Here is a 17,463-nt window from a genome sequence, read left to right as displayed (position 1 = left end):
GGGTGGGGGTGGGGGTGGGGGTGGGGTGGAGATGAGCTAAAAGAAGCTCAAGGCTGAAATCAGTCACTCCTGCTAGAACAAAGGACCATTGCTTATTGCTAAGGTAACAATGACAGAAACTTCAATCAGAAAAGAAGAAGCCCTTTTGCCCCTCTCCTGTCTTCCAGTCACTCTCTAATGCCCTTTATTGGTGGAATCTAGCGAGGCATCAGCTAGCATAGGCAAAATGTAGTTTGCAGGGTCTGACCATGGCATCACAGAGGAAAGTATAGAAGGGTAAATTTGGAGCTGAGATAGCTCAATAACAATAGTGTAATAACCAGTACCATATCAACACTGGTTTGAGCTTAGTCAAAATTGCTCAAATTAGACCCAAATTAATGCCACCTTATATGCTTTTATAGACTTTTAATCCCTTTTGACAAGAATCTCTTTTGACAGTTTTCTGCTTATACTATGATTACTGCTAATGTCTTTTTCAGGGGTATGGAGTACCTTTACTGAAGCTCATACATGTACTTACTACAAAAATCTAAACAAGGGCAATTTTGGAAGAGATCCTATAACTGAGGATAAGCAGACCCTGTCCCAGCATTAGGCCTCCCACCATCAGGCACCAAATGGTATAGACTAAGTAGAGCTGGCAAGAATTCAGGCTTCTCCCTACCTCCATTTCCTATGCATTGCCTAATGTGACAATGCATAGGGGAAGCAAGGGGAAGCTCCTTTCTCTTGTTCCCTCCTTCTTGCTTAACTGAAGCTCCCTTACCCAGCCCAATCACCTCTAGTTTCCTAATGCAAATAGATAATAACAAAACAGGGCTTTGTATTCAGCATTTCACCTTATACTGTACTTTTCACAAATGAAGATTTTTGAATATTGAAGGATTTTTATTGAACATTTGTAGAGCATTGGGCATGAACATTTTTCTAATTTTTGAACTTTAAGAACACAGAAGGTCCATCTAAAAAGAGTCACTTCTTCACGTCTATGTTCTTTAGTGATGAAAGTTACCATTCTCCTATCACAGTTACCTTTTATTAATAACAATAAAGACACCAGGTTCGTGACATTTCACATATTTAATATTTGTTTTTTAATATATTAGACTAGAATAAATTTTTCTACATCTGCATATATTAATTATATATTTTATATATAGCACTCTGTCAGTTATACAACACAAAAGATATAGGTAAACATTAAAATGGCAATGTACCTATTAATAACTGATGGTTAACATGATAATAATCAGAGATTCACTTAATGGGAGAATCTAGTATTTCCTGATAATCCTGCCTTCTTAAATTTCTCCAGTAAAGTTTATAACCAGCAAGGACAAAAACACTAATCATAATGATTACCCCTCCAAAGACATCATAGACACTAGGAAATATGTGTAACACTAGAAGCTGCAAGACCATAGCTACCACTATCTCCAGATGTTGTACTGTGCTGACCAAAGCTGGATGGAATTTGTCTAAGGCATAATAAACGCCTAAGAATGCTGCAGTAGAACAGATGCATATAGCAATAAGATAACTCCAGGTTTCTGCATCTAATGGGATGATGGGTTCTTGAAGAATGAACATAGTAGATACTCCCCAGACTGTCCCAGTCCAACCAAAGGTAAACAGTGCCGTCCACATGCTGATCTTCTCCTTAATGGATCTGTATACTATCATGGAAAGAGCAGTGGTTAGTCCAGCCATCACAGTCATAGTGTATCCAAAGGCTTCTTTCCAGGCATTTAACAAGGAATTGTCTTCATCAACAATGTTGGGGATCATGACAAGACAAACACCTAAGATGCTGCAAACAACTGTAGCCGTGTCAACATAAGCCATTTTCTCATCTACAAGTAAAAAAGCCAAAATGGCACTGAAGACTGTGGTTGTGGCTCTCCACATAGTGGTACCATTGCTGGGAGGAACTATTGAAAATGATGTATAAGCACACGTGATAGAGATGACATTGCATACGCCATAAAAGAAGAGTCGTAATCTGTATCCACTGGGTCCAAAGGGGGCCTCCTGGTAGTAACACACAACTAACACAGATAAAACCTGCAAGACAGAACGGATAAAAATCAGTTCCAGAGATGGAACTTTAGAACGATCAGAAACAAGCCTAGTGATAAGAGCTACACATCCATGAGCCAAAGCAGATCCAAACAACACTATCCACATTTTTCTGGACTGGAAAATGTTTTTTTCTGCAAAGCTCTGAAATTGTCCAATCTCATTGGTCATCGGGTCATCTGTTGCTGGAGGTCGGGTGTCCATGGTTCCAAAAAAGGTTCTTCCTTTTCTTTTCATTTCACTCAGCAGGCCTTTCTTTGGATTTTCTTCCATAAAATTTCCATAGTCTTCATTGATTTCTTCATATCCATCATCCCCAGGCTGGGGATAATACGAAGTATATTTTACCATTACTGTATTGGGATGTATTTTCACCCGTTTTTTAACTGGATATTTTTTGGAAGGAGAAGTATCCATTTCTTCAGATAATCAATTCTATTTAAGAAAAAAAAAAAGACAAATGTACATATTCAGTGGAAATTTAGTTTTAATTTATATTATAATCACATATATCAATTCAATAATGAAGTAGAAGTTGTAACAGAAGTTTTTTTAAAAAGTAATAGAGAAAAATGATCTGGCAGTATGCCTTATCAGATGTATGAGGCCAAACAAAATAATCTACCCTTTTTCACTCTCAAGTCTGCTCCTATTTTTCATTCTGCTTATTCTTGATTCATTCAGCTCTATTTCCTATCTTTACAGTACAATCAACTGATATTTTTTCCATCTTTTCATTACTACCTGTCTCTCCCCCATAAGAAAAATAAAAAAATAAATTACAACTTAGATCAAACCTTCTCATTGTGTCCATTTTCTACATTAGAAATGTAAATGTGTAAGTCTAAAGTCTTTTGTGTAACCACTTCTGTATAGTACCAGAATTAGCCTTATGTTATAAATGATAGTGATTTTTTAAACATTTATACTGGCTCCTCATACATTTCAGATACATAGATATACTCAAAAAAATTGATTTACTGACATTCATGAATTGGTGTGTACAACCTTTCTGATGCGCAATTGAGCAATGTATGTCTTTTAACTGAGATTTTACTGAAACTACCCTTTAATTCATCAATACCACTTCTAAGATTTTACCCTAAAGACATGATCACAAGATGCTTTTTACTTTACGTGTAAGAAGAAAAAAAAGGAAAACATACATATTTACATATTTGTTTATATAACAAAGAAATTATGGAACAATACAAAGAAACTAATAATTGTTGGGGTGGGACAGGGAACAAGAATGGAAGAAAGCCTGAGAGAAAGGCTTTTTACAGTATAGCTTTTTATATTTTTATTTTTGGACCATGATATTGTTAAAAAATTAAAAGCTAAAGCAAAATGTGCATCTGTTATTGAAGAAAAAGAGCATAGAAAAAAGTGTGGGGGAAATATGAATAGGAAAGTCTTTTGTAGCTTACTTACTACAATGACCCTTCATACAAAGGAATACTATGCATCCATTAAACACAACAATGTAGATTTTTATTGACATAGAAAGATGTCCATGACACATTGTCGAGCGGGAAAAACGTTAAGCTTCTTGTAAGGATTATACGAGATAATACACATAAAGAATTTGCCACAGTGCTGGCATATAGTAAACTCTCAGTAAATGTTAACAATAATTTCAGCTTCCTTTTGAAAAGCTGGGTGTCTTCTAACATATTATTCTTTCATTGAAACCTGTATTTGTTCAGTTTTTCTTTGTTATCTATCTATCCACTAACAATTTCCTTCCAAATGCTTCCTCCCTCACTCTCCTCTAAAATTTTTTTTTTTTTTTTTTTTGTCCTCATGACATACTCCCTGTTCCTTGCCAAAAACTCATCAGGTCCAGGATCTTAAACCATGATCCAGAAATCAAATCCTATTTTGTTCTTCGATACCAGCTGGGTAGCCAGCTGTTCCATTCCTATTTACTCCGTTCTCTTCTAAAGGACACTACCTTTAGTTGGAAGAAGTCATTTAAAGAAAAGACCACCTGTGCCTCCTAGCCTTTCAGTTTCTTAGCCTGGACCTCCCACTTGCAGTCTTTCCTACATATTGCTATCAGGCTAATCTGATGTTCTTTTTCCCCCAACTTTTATCAGGATATTTCCACTTCAAATCATGACTTCAGCTTCAACAATCCCAAGTTGAATTAATAGTCTTGGTCTCCCAAAGGTATTTTTCTTCATTTATGTTTGCAACCACCATTTTTCCAATTCTTCAACCTAGAAACTAAGGAATACTCTGAATTATCTTTTCTGCTATCACATTTCCATTTGGTATTCAATCTTACTGTATTTGTCTCTGGAATATTTCTCAGATTTTCCCTTTCTCCAATTCCAATTCCATTTTTACCTTCATGATTCTAGATCTGGTTATTGTGAATTCCTATCTAGAATATTACAACACCATCCTAATTAGCCCCCTTGAATCCCAGTCCTTCTTCCCTAAAATCCATCTCTATTATACCACTGTGTCATTAATCTGTCTTTAAAAGATTCAAAACAGAACAAAAACTTCCCTCCAGCTTTCCCCATTCAAGAACCTACAGTGATTTCCTATTGACTACCTCATCAAATTTCAACTCCTCTGCCTAGCTCTCAAGATCCTGCCTAGTCTATCCCCTTTCAATATTTGCCTCCTTAGCACATATACTTTTTTCAATCAGTTCAGTGTCCTCCCTTTTCCTCGCTCCCCACATGTACCTATCATTTCTCTAAGCTTTTATTCTCACTACTTTCTCCTCTGTTCTAACTTTCTACATGCTGCTCATCTTTTAAGAGGGCCGAGTCCAAATTCTGCCTTTTAGAAGCAGGCCTTCCTTGACCACTATAGCCACTTATTTTTTCTTTAACATCTGCAGTAGCTCTTCTAATTTTGTAATCTGATCATTTTGTTTCTTAGTTGTCTCAACTCAGTGGAGTTTTGTCTCCAGTCATCGTATACAAATTTGCTATGTTAAATCTCCTTTCCTTGCTGGTCAGCAAGTATCTTAATGACATCTCAGATCCCATAACTTACCATTTGCTATCCATTGTTAAAATTGTGACTTATACCCATTAAAAGCTTTCCCCTTCCCCACTGCACGCCAGATTTGTAGCTCCAGGGGCATGCATGGGGAGAGGATGTGGTCTGCTATTTTACTTCTCCCATTGCCTCCCTTTAGAATCTGTGGGAGGGCAATGTGGTCTGCTTCTGAGACACTTCCTCCAGCTCTCTCTTCTAGGTTGTAGCTCCCCTGGTGTATTGGCTGCTGTTATATTATGGCTTTTTGGTGTACAAACTGGACTAGGCTGAACTACATTCCTCAGTTATTTCATCAATACTAACCTAGGTGCTACAGTCAAGATATTTTCAAGTATGATAAAAGTCTCTAATCAGTTGACTTTTAAGTTAATCAAAAGGAAGACTATCTTGGGTGGGCCTGACCCTTTAAAAGTGGGCTTATGCTTTCCTAGAGCTTGGAGATTCCAAACAGTTCAAGCCCTTGAGGTTCCAGCCTACTCATGATCTTCCTTTCCTTACTGCCTGTAGACAACAAATTTCAGCCTGTGCACATGGGGTTCCAACATTGCTCTTGATCTTTTTTCCTGGCTGCCGTTGTTTATCCAGCCTCCGCAATTGCATAAGCCAATTCCTTGTAATTAATCTCCTACTGGTTTTTGTCTCAGATTGAACTCTGACTGGTACATGTTAGAATTCTCTCTCTGTTGTCTTTGTTTCTCTGTTAACTCTGATAGGCCATCGATACCACTTAGGTTGCAGGCATCGTAATGCAAGCTACCTTGGGTAAATTCTGTAGGGCTTCCCTGGTGCACAGATCCCTGATGTAGGAAAGCTTCCTTTCCTAGAGCTTATGGCCCACAGATTTTCGCTACTTGGTCTTCTAACTTGACTCTCTTGGGCAGTCACCAACAGTGTTCATCTGGCTCCTTGAAACTCACATACTCTTACCACTCCAATGACTATTCAGGCCACTCACCACTGCCCTTTCCCTCCAGTTTTCTTTCTCAGCTCAAGCATGCAAAGGTCAAATTAAAATGTGCTGTCTAAGCAGACTTCAAATTGAGGAATGAGAAGGCACATGCAGTCGTTGCAAATAATGATCTGGTAACGTTTCCCCTGACTACATTTGAATATTAAGAAGACAAAAATCATGACTACAGAAGAAATACACAACTTTAACATAGACAATGAAGATATCAAAAGTATTAAAGATTTTGCTTACTTTGGTTCAGTCATCAATTCAAATGGAGACTGCAGCCATGACATCAAGAGAAGGCTGAGACTCAGAAAGGCAGTAATAGAAGAATTAGGAAAGATCATAAAGAGCAAAGATGTGTCAGAGATGAAGTCTAAGATCATCCATACACTTGTATTCCTAATTACTATGTATGGATGTGAAAGTTGGACAATGAAGAGGGCCAATAGGAAAAAAAAATGATTCATTTGAAATATGGTGTCGCAATTAATTACAAGAGACCTTTATGGATACCCTGGACTGCCAGAAAGATGAACAAATGGGTCCTAGAGCAAATTAAGCCTGCAATATCATCAGAGGTAAAAATGACAAAACTGAAGCTATCCTACTTCAGGCACATCATCAGAATGTAGGGTTCTTTGGAAAAGATAATGCTGAGGAGAATGGAAGGCAACAGGAAAAAAGGAAGACTAAGTATGCGATGGATACTTGACTCCATAAAGGAAGCCATAAGCATGAGTCTACAGGAGTTGAGCAAGGCTGGTGAAGACAGGACACAGTGAACATCACTCATTCATAGAGTCGCCAGGAGTCAGAGGTGACTTTTTAGCACATAACAACAACAAAACCTTCACCCTCAGTCAACTTTAAGGGAGAACATCCCTATCTCCTCTTCCATAAGGAAAAAGGACAAAATTCTTAGACCAAAGACCTAAAACAGATAAAATGATTCCTGCAGCAGATTGTTATTTCCAAAGAGAACCACTAATCTAGTATTTCCCATACTATATACTTTTAATGAGTTTGATGTTATTATGTAGAGAAAAAGGGTCTATATCCCCTTCCCATTAAAAGTAAGTAGGCTTTTGTGACTGTTTCAACCAAGAGTATAGCAGAAGTGACATGACGACTTCTGAGGCTAGGTCATAAAATGTGATACAGCTATGCCTTCATAGCTGCAAGACTTATACTTGGAGCTCTAAGGAACCAGTTAGGCACTCTGACTGCTCTGAGGCCACCACGCTCTGGGGAAGCTCAAACTAGCCCATGGAAAGAAAACCACTGGAGAGGTTCTGAGACTACTACGTGAAGAGAGAGAGAATGCCTTGTCAGCCCCCAGCTGCTCCAGCCCCTTACTCTTCCAACTCCAGCCACCCATCTGACTTTAAGTATATAAGAGACCCTGAGTCAGAATCGCCCAGCCAAGTCCTTTCCAAGTTCCATATCTATAGAAAACATAACAGATAATAAAACGATTGCCATTGTTTTAACCCACTAAACTTGAGGGTGATTTGTTACCTGCCATCGGTAACAGGTACAGCCCATTGCCTTCTCCAGTATTTTAAAGATGGGAAGGAGAAGTGGTCTCAGTGAATTGAAGACCTCATATCTGGTGCTAATTGCATTTTGAAAGTGGGCTATTTTGTCCTCTATTGTGGGATCCTGGATACTAATTCTGAGGTAAAAGGAAAGTTTTATTCAACATCCTGTTAGGCATACATCAGTGTATTTAATCCTAATCCAACTGCATACTTTAAACTGTTATTTGCACTGCGCAGTTTTTGTTCATTTCTGTCAATGGATTAGTCAATAATATATTCCAGCATTTCTTAACACTATTAATATTATATTGTGTTCCACTGATGCAAAACTGTCTTACACTAAAGGAATCTTCTTCAATCTTTCTAGTTTTCATTTAATTTCAGGCTTCATTAATACAATTCTTGAAAAGAACTTGGAATCTTGAGCAGTTCTTTTATTTTTGCCCATATAAATCTTTCAACATGTGAGAATTTCAATAAATATTGAGGTACCATATGCCCAGCACCATGCTAGACTCTATAGATACGAAGATAAATAAAGCAGGCATAGTCCCTGTACTCACGGAGTTTACAGATTAGTGGAAAGCAAGTAAGGTCAAATTTAATATGTTAATAAGTTAATGCAAGCAACTACATGGAGTACAAGAGACTGCCGAAGCACATAAAAGGGCAACTAACCCCAATATGGGGGATCTTAGGAGGTTTCCAGGTGGAAAGGATGCCCAAATTGGGAATTTAGGCATATGTAACAAATCAAGTAAAGAGGAGGAGGAAAAAAAATTATTTTTATTATTTTCTCATTAAATTTTTTTGCCTGGTATAAGTATTGCTACCCCAGCTTTTTGTTTGTTTGTTTCCATTTTCATCTTTTTTCATTCCTTTACTTTCAGCCTGTATGTGTCTTTCAATCTGAAGTGAGTTTCTTGTAGGCAGCAAGAGGCTAGGTCATAAAATGTGATACAGCTATGCCTTCATAGGTAAGAGTCTTGTTATCTATTCAGACACCCTGTCTTTTGATTAGAGCATTTAATCCATTTATATTTCAAGTAATTGTTGAGAGATATGTAGTTGTTACCATATTATTATTCATATTTTTTATCTTTTTTTTCTTCTTCTTCTTAGAGAAGACCCTGTAACATTTCCTATAATACTGGTTTGGTGATGATGAACATTTTTAGCTTTTTCTTGTCTGGAAGCTTTTTATTTGTCCTTCAATTCTGAATGATAGCTTTGCTGGGTAGAGTAATCTTGTTTGTAGGTCCTTGCTTTTTATCACTTTGAATGTTTCCTTGCCAATCCCTTCTGACCTGCAAAGTTTGTTGAGAAATCAGCTGACAGTCTTACGGGAACTCCCTTTTAGGTAACTAATTGCTTGTCTCTTGCTGTTTTTAAGATTCTCTCTTTGTCTTTAACCTTTGGCATTTTAATTATGATGTGTCTTGGTGTGGACCTCTTTGGTTTCATCTTGTTTGAGGGTCTCTATGCTTCCTGGGGTTGTATGTCTTTCCTTCACCAGGTTAGGGAAGTTTTCTATCAGTATTTCTTCAAACAAGTTTTCAATTCCTTGCTCTCTCTCTTCTTCTGGTATCCCTGTGATACGAACGTTGGTGTGCTTGATGCTGTCCCAGAGTCCTCTTAAACTATCCTCATTTTTCTGGATTCTTTTTTCTTGTTGCTGTTCTGATTGGGTGTCCTCGGCTACCCCATCCTCTAAATCACTGATTCAATCCTCTGCTTCATCCACTCTGTTGATTCCTTTTAATGTACTCTTCATCTTAGATATTATATTCTTCATTTCTGACTGGTTTCCTATTATGTTTATCATCTCAATTTTTATGTGTTCTATCTGTTTGTTAAAGTTTTCACTGAGTTCATCTCCTATTCTCCTAGTGCCTTGGCATCCTTATAATCAATGTTTTGAAGTCTACATCTGGTAGATTGCTTATCTTCATCTTGTTGAGTTCTTTTTCTAGAGCTTTGTTCTGTTCTTTCATGTGGGACATGCTTCTTTGTCTCCCTGTTTTGGCTGTCTACCTGTGTTTGTTTCTATGTATTAGGTAGAGCTGTTATGTCTCCCAGTCTTAGTAGAGTGGCTTTATGTAGTAGGTTTGCTGTGGGGCCCAGTAGCACAGTCAAGGGAGGGGTCCAGCTGCAGGCCAGGTTCAGCTGCAGTCTGTGCACTTCTGGAGCCACTTGGTAAGAATCACTAAACAATCCATGGGTGGCTGCCACCCATGCTGGTCTTATAAGTGCCCCAAGGGGCCAAGTCAGAAACCAAGGCTGGCTGCTGCTAGTGCAGGGCTTAGGGCTGATCAGCAAGAGGTACTGGGCACGCTGAGGGCAGATGCTGCTTCTTTGGGTTATGGACCTTTGAAAGATTTTAGGAAAGTCCACGGCAGGAGCCAAGACAGCATATTTATGTGGAATAAACTACTAGAAGAGGCTTGGGTGGGCCCACAAGTTGGGAGAGGCAGAGTTTCAGGGGATCCTCTAGATGGAGCGACCTGTGTTATCCAGGTTGATGGCAATTCAAATACAGGGGTGACTGTGTCTGCAGTATGGGAGGGGGAGGTCTCAGCAAAGGAACAATGGATACTGCCAGCACTTCTGTCCAGGAGAAAGCCACCCCTCCAACCCTCGTCCTGAAGCCTGACAATTCAGCACTTCCCCGGGTCCTTGGTGCTCCTCAAGCAGCTGCCCCAGTGCTGGATCTCAGAGTGACTGAGTCCATCAGTGAGTGAGAACAGGAGTGGGCCTTTTAAGAGGAACATCTGTAACTCCCAAAGCCCTCCCTCTCACTCAGCCGCAACCTCCACTCGTTTTCATAGCCAGAGGTTGTGGGGACTTGTCTTCTTGGTGCTGAAACTCTGGGCTAGGGAGCCCAATGTGGGGCTGGAATCCCTCACTCCTCAGGTGGAGGATGGGGCTCTGTAGCCAAGAGAGCCCTCTCAATTCTGATAGCCACATGCAGTTGTTTCATGTCTCTGCCCCTCCTACCTTTTTGAGGTAACCTGTAATTTTTGTCACTAGTTGTAGTCTTCTGTTCAGCCAGACCTCAAGTGACTCCATGCATGGTTGCTCTGTAGTTTTGTTATAGTTGGTGTGGTCTCAAGAGGAGGTGTGCACAGCTTCTACTTTCTACGCCATCTTGTCCAGTCTCCTCTTGTGTATGTTTAGAGCTCACATTTGTGCTTCAGTGGTTTTTCAGTGTTGTTTCCTTTTTTACAAAATATTCCCATCTTTGTGCCCCAATGTCCCTGCATTCATGTGTTTATATACTGTCTTTCTATACTTTTTGATACCAAAAATGGTATCAAACACTATATCTTACAATGTAACTTTCTCATTTTACTTATCAGCAGGCTTTCTCACCATTATATCATCAGCCCCTAACACAGTGCCTGGCACATATTGGCACTCAATAAATGTTGGGTGGAATGGAATGGATTTGAAAACCAAGAAGAAAGAAACATGGAAAAGTATGGGGAATGATGTTAAGATTACTGATATTTCTGTAAGATCTTATAGGCCCAGATAGCCACATTTGCTCTCTTGGTATCACTGCTCAATTAATAGTAATCTTAGGTAACTGAAAACCTATAGTTTCCTTTGATAATCCAAACTTTAAAAATATTTAAAGGAACTCTCCCTGTCCTCTGCCTTTAGCCTCTGTATTAGACAGGGTTATCCAGAGAAAAAGAATCAATAGGATGTATGTATATGTGTATATATGAGAGATTGAGAAAGAGAAGAGGAGGAAAGAGAGAGATTTATTTTAAGGAACTGACTATGCAATTACGGAGACTAGCAAGTCTGCCGGAGACCCAGAGAAAAACCAATGCCAAAGTTCTAGTCCAAAGGCTGTCTGGGGCAGAATTCCCTCTTGCTCAGGGGAAGTCAGTCTTTTGCTTTGTTCTGTCCTTTACCTGATAGAATGAGACCCATTGATATTATAGAAGGCAATCTGCTTTACTCAAATCCACCAATTTAAATGTAAATCTCATCCAAAAACACATTCAAAGAAACATCTAAAATTACATTGGCCAGCCAAGTTTATACATAAAATTAACCATCACAGACTCATTCTCTGCTTGTCTTCCACATGCACAAAAGTTCTGGCTATTCCTAACTATAGGAAATTCTTTAAATACATCATCCTCTTCCATGTCTCTGTGTTTTTACATATGCTGTTTCTTCTTTATAGAATACTCTCTTCCTTTTTCACCTGATAAATTTCTACTCATTCTTCAAGGCCCAGATTAAATATCACCTTCTCTGGAAAAGTCTCCTAGGCTACCTCTCACTCCAATCTGAGTTAGATGCCCATTTCAGTGCTTTCATTATACCTTCAATTATAGAATTTATTGCATTGAATTGCAGCTGTGCTTTTGTCTGTCTCTTCCACTAGACCTGTGAAGGTTTTAAGCCTACACATATTAAAATTAGATATTACAAATTATTGAATTTGCAACACCTAGCACAGTGCTTGGCATGAGATGGGTGTTTAGTAAGTGTTTGTTAAATGAATGAATGGACTATTTTTTCAATGTGGCAAATTTCATTAAAAACAAAATATAAATAATATAAATAATGGATTTAAGTGGCTAATAACTCAACTAGGGAGCCTTGTTCATTAAAACACTTTAAAGTCCTTAATAATATTGCAAGAATAATAAACATTAGGCTATGCTGTTTGTGTATTTATCTTCTGTACTGCCAGGTCCATTTCTGCTGCTAGGTCTCCCATATTTCTTTTAACATTAAATTCCTCAGGTATAACTGGACCTGTTCCTTAAGTAATATTATCTGTTTTTCTTAATTAAACCACTCTCAATCAATTAGGAAGGGTGCTGGAGCTATATGTCTTTCAGAACCACTGAGATGAACTTCATTTGCTATTTCCTTGCTTCCCAGTGCACACCGCGCAGATTGGCCCAGTCAAGTGAGTCCCACCACTAAGTCCACAGCAGTTTTTCATCAGGCTCCTCTGGGCTAGCTCAGGACAAGCTTCTGACTCAGGAGCTATTTACTACCATCAGATCTCTAAATAAAAAAAGACTTTTTGTTTATGCTTACTGCAAAACCAGTTTATATTTATTGTTGAAAATTCAGAAATGTGGGGAAGTAAAGAAAATAAAAACCTTTCATAAACCTAGTACCCACAGATAACTATTGACCCCCTTCAGGCCTTTTTCTGTTTGTGAACATTTTTCCAAAAATGGTATCAAACACTATATCTTACAATGTAACATTCTCATTTTTCTTATCGGTACTTTGTAAATAGTTTTCCATGTTATTAAATTTTCTGTAACATCACTTTTAATGGCTAGTTAGTATGGATCCAACAGTGGGCTTTGAACATAATAGTCAATCATTAATTTCAGCTTTCTGCATGCTGAAAGGCAAATGAGATGACCAACTGCTTCTAATCCTTTATGCAAGGATAGATCCATAATTATTACAGGAAAAGCTATATATGTGAAAATGAACAGAAAACGATTTTGAAGTTGTCCCACTGAATGTAAATGAATACATGATTTTTGATGGCCAGGGGAAGATTATGAAGAAACAAATAGGAGCTAAATCGAGAGTATTCATGTTATCCCTTTGTTCTACATTCCAATGTCATCTGTGGAGGGAAACTAGCAGAGGTTAAAAGCGAAATAAAGTGTGTCTTCACTCATGTTCTGTGTATTTATTTATGATCGATACATTGGTTTTGAAAGGATTTGAGGAAACCATTCAATTAGAATTAAAGGAAAAATTAAACCACAGGAAATATCAAGCACAGATGCTTCTAAGCACCTGGGATATGCTCTCTTGGATTGCTTGGTCCTGAATATGGTTCTGCATTCTCTAATTAAAATGGTAACTATGTTTATTTAGTCCCTTCTCTGTGTCTGGCAGATAACCAACAACTTTATTTTCTCATTTAAAGGTCAAAACAAATCTATGAAGTAGGTATAATAATCTCCATTTTAATTTGAGAGAATAAGTTCTAGGAATTTGGGTCGCTTGCAAGTTAGTGGGTAACATAACCAGTTAATGGTATGGACAAGAGTCAGGTCCCAGTCTCCCTTCCCAAGCCCTTTCTTCTGTACTATACTGCAAAGTAACCATCCAAGGTAGGCAGAATAATGCTCCCCATGCCCTCACCCCTCTCTGAGATGCCCACATCCTAATTCCCCAGAACTCGTGAATATATTACCTTATATGGCAAAGGGGAATTAGGCTTGAAGATGGAATTAAGGCTGCTAATCAACTGACCTTAAAATAGGGAGACTATTTTAAGTCTCCTGGATTATCTGGTTAGACCCAATATAATCACAAGGGTCCTTAAAAATGGAAGACATTACCAGAAAACTCAGAGAAGATGTGACAAGAGAAGCAAGGTCAGAGTGATCCAATTCGAGGACTCAGCCTGCTGTTGCTGGCTTTGAAAATAGAAGGGAGTTATGAGCCAAGGAATGTGGGCATCCTCTAGAAGATGGAGAAGGCAGGGAAATGGATTCTTTCCTAGAGTCTCTAGAAAGGAACACACCCAGCCCACACCTTGGTTTTAGCCCAGTGATACCCATATTAGATCTCTGATTTACAGAACTGCAAGTTAATAAATTTGTGTTATTTTAAGCCACCAATTTTGTTGTAATTTGTTACAACAGCAAACAAAATTCATATCATCATTCTATGAACATCTAAAGATCAAATTTGTATTCTTAGAAAACCTACATACAGCTGTGTACAAAAGAATGGCCTGTATGTAAATCCATGATTTTCCCTAGAAAAGAAATTTTCATCTTTTTAAGATGTAGAAAAGTACTGAATGAGACTGCAAAGTTCTGGGTCAAGTGATATCAACAAGGTTATTTCAGCCTGAAGTAGAAACTACTTGATGTCTTGCTTGCTCCTTATGATACTGTTCGAAATGTCTGCTTTTAGGAACCACATCTTTGTGGATCATTTAGAAAAAAGTTAATGAGAAAACATTTCTCAATGGCTGAGTAAACTGCCCTACTGGATATAGCTATTAAATACTGAATCAGAACTTTGGTTAGATGCTACCAAATAGGATTTTGGATTAATAACCAATGCTAAACAGCAAATTTAATCAGTTCTGGCTGGAAGCAGCAGATCTGAATTTGAGTTCTGCTTCTATCATTATCTACCTGTGCATATAACACTTAACCTTTCTAAACTTCAGCTTCTTCATCTGTAAGATGGGTTGATATTGCCAACTTGAAAAGGTTATTAATAAGGGTTTAATAAAAAGATAGAGCAAAAGAACCTAGAACAATACCTGGCATATAGCAGGTGGTCAGTAAATACTAGTTTGCTTCCTTCATATTAGTCAAATACTATGGAGATTTTATTAGTATAGAAGAAATGCTTTGCTTATTTTCCTCTCTGCTCTGTTTCCATGGCAAGAAGGCTTATATACAGTGTATAAATTGCTTGATTAGGAAATGTTTAAAGGATAAAATCACGCATTCTAGGAAATATGCCTGGAGGCCCAGCTTGAAATCTGCTCCTCCAGCTCTTTCAATGACTTTAGAAACTTCTAATTCCTTGTATTATATCTCCTTCTGATTCCTTGTATCATACCTCTTTCTGATCGAAAAAGCAAGAGTGATTTTTGTTATATCTGCAACTAAACCTTGTCATATACAGCACACTGGTATTCTGTGTAATATTTCAAATAGAATCCTATCAATCAAGGAACCTCTCCTGCCTATTCTACTTTTAATGATGTTATTTTAATACAAATACCAATAAAGCATTAATATTTTGCATTAAAATTTATAAAAGAGTATTCATTCACACATAATGTTGTTTTAATGAATCAAAGACCAGAGATAATGCTGGTGATCTCTGCTAACAGTGTTAAATTGCTATTAACTCTTTCCTTGGTGAGATAGGATGATGTATAATAGTAATTCATACTAGACAATTTGCCTACATTTTGTCCTGTAGTTATTGAGGAACATAGCCTACAATTTATCAAGAAAGCTAGAATAGATTTTTGAAAGAATGTCCTAGGATTGGTTTGTAGTCTGAGATAATAATAACGTAAGATGTCCTTAACAGCTCATACTGAAGAAATGCATGTCAGTTGTGGTAAATATGGATTTAGGACTGCCGACTGGGACAAAATCTGAACAACTCATTCAAGCTATCTTCTACTAGGAACCTTTTTAGTTTTATGTGATTACTAAGTTTTCTGGAAATGCAATTATCAAGGCAAATTTGTTTTCATTTAACTCCCTTGCACACACTGTCCATTCTCCCAACCCTGTCTACGCAAATCTTCATCTAGGCCTATCCAGCAAATGTCAGGCCAAGGGGCAAGTACTAACATTCTCTTAGACCGCTGATTATTAAGTGCTTCACAGAGAAGTCAGGAGCCCTCATAGCGTGACTCCACCTCCTCCCACAACCATTGCTGAATAGGACTAGTCAACACATCTTAAGTTTTCTGGGTTGTGCACAGCCCAAGGTGGCTCCTTTAATCTGCTATGTCCACTTCTTCAACAGATTCAAGCACCATCTAAAGGGAGCATGCCAAGTCACAATCTCCATTGTGGCCTGGTGAGTTTCATGAAGGCAAGAGAGTTCTCATTCATATTTGTGTTCCTGGCACACAGACACATTTAATAAATATGGATTGAACAAAACTAAAGACTTAGTCCTGACCTGCTTTCTACAATTCTCCTTGAACTTTGTTCTATCTTGCTATCAGGTAGCACAGTCTCTGCTATTTATTCTCCCATTTCTATCCCGGTTTCACCCTTGAAATTGTTCTCACACTGTTATCTTTGTCCCTCGGCTGCAATCAGACTCTCTGTGCTGGGGACACTGGTTCCAGATCCCTAAGGAACCCCTCTCCTAGTCTGGCCTGTCCTTGGACTCTATGCTGGTCCCATGCTGGCCCAGGATTGGCAGAACAATCCAGCCAGGATTCTCCTAGGAGAGGGGTCAGCATCTCTACAAAGTTCTTGGATTAAGAGAACTTTCATTTGAGCTACATCACTAAAGAACTTTCAGCCTAAAAGTAGGAAAGCCTTGAAACCTCATTCATCATACCTCCTTGTCATTTGAAACAGATTCTGAATCACTTACCCAAGATGAAATAAAGCTAAAAACCTAAGAGTTACCACCGTTAGTCATATCCACAAATCATCTGGGGGGGGGGAGGGGGGAGGGGGGTGCGGAACCAGCTATAGCCAATTTAAAAGGAGTATTCAGGGATAAATTATGATCTTTATTACCCACATTATTGACCAGTAAGAAACTGATATTTAGCTCAAAAAAATAGTAGGATGTGAAATCCTTCACTCTATCCATGAGCTTCTTTATCTTGAGGGGGAAAAAAATTTACTCTGAGTCTGAGGAATGAATGGCAAGTTTGTTGCATTCTGGAATCTGGTTTTGGTGCTCTAACCCTGATAATCCAGCCCTCAGATGGGGCTCAGTTCTGCATTATTGTAGCAATAGCTAGCTTCTGTTTCCACACCCATTGAATGAGCCTCCTGATCCTGCTAACCATCTTGCAAATGCATCTTCTTACTCAGAAGAATGGAGAGGAATGTGGATGAATCAGTCCAAATCCATCATCATCACTGTACTTTGCTGGTAACAGGTCAGTGGTGACATCCTCTTTGAGGATCACTCCCTGCAGTGCTAACAGATGCATAACAACACCAGGACTCACAACAGCTTACCCATTCTAGGCTAGAAGAGATTTGGGACATACTAGGCTGAATGATAAGCCTCTCAGCATGTTAGCTAACATCAGCTTGAAAAAGATGAATACTTAGGTGAGAAAGAATTCTTATTTGGGGCTGAAAAGCAGAAGCTGCC

At 38.4% G+C, this 17,463-nt stretch overlaps 1 protein-coding gene across 3 annotated transcripts in view; it reads right to left on the bottom strand.

The window, feature by feature from the left end:
• Window positions 1–1,072: 1,072 nt before the first annotated feature.
• Window positions 1,073–17,463, bottom strand: part of SLC35G2 (solute carrier family 35 member G2) — a 29,904-nt gene continuing 13,513 nt past the window's right edge. For all 3 annotated transcript variants that reach the window (XM_023538401.1, XM_023538400.1, XM_011373199.2), the window contains one exon: window positions 1,073–2,517. In XM_023538401.1, the coding sequence (XP_023394169.1) occupies window positions 1,261–2,499 (1,239 nt within the window). In that variant the 5' untranslated portion in view covers window positions 2,500–2,517 and the 3' untranslated portion in view covers window positions 1,073–1,260. The remainder of the gene's footprint in view (window positions 2,518–17,463) is intronic.

Source organism: Pteropus vampyrus, unplaced genomic scaffold (assembly GCF_000151845.1).
Source record: "Pteropus vampyrus isolate Shadow unplaced genomic scaffold, Pvam_2.0 Scaffold220, whole genome shotgun sequence".
Classification (NCBI taxonomy): Eukaryota; Metazoa; Chordata; class Mammalia; order Chiroptera; family Pteropodidae; genus Pteropus; species Pteropus vampyrus.
Note: the sequence above shows the minus strand (reverse complement) of the source record. Positions and strands in the feature narration are given on the sequence as shown.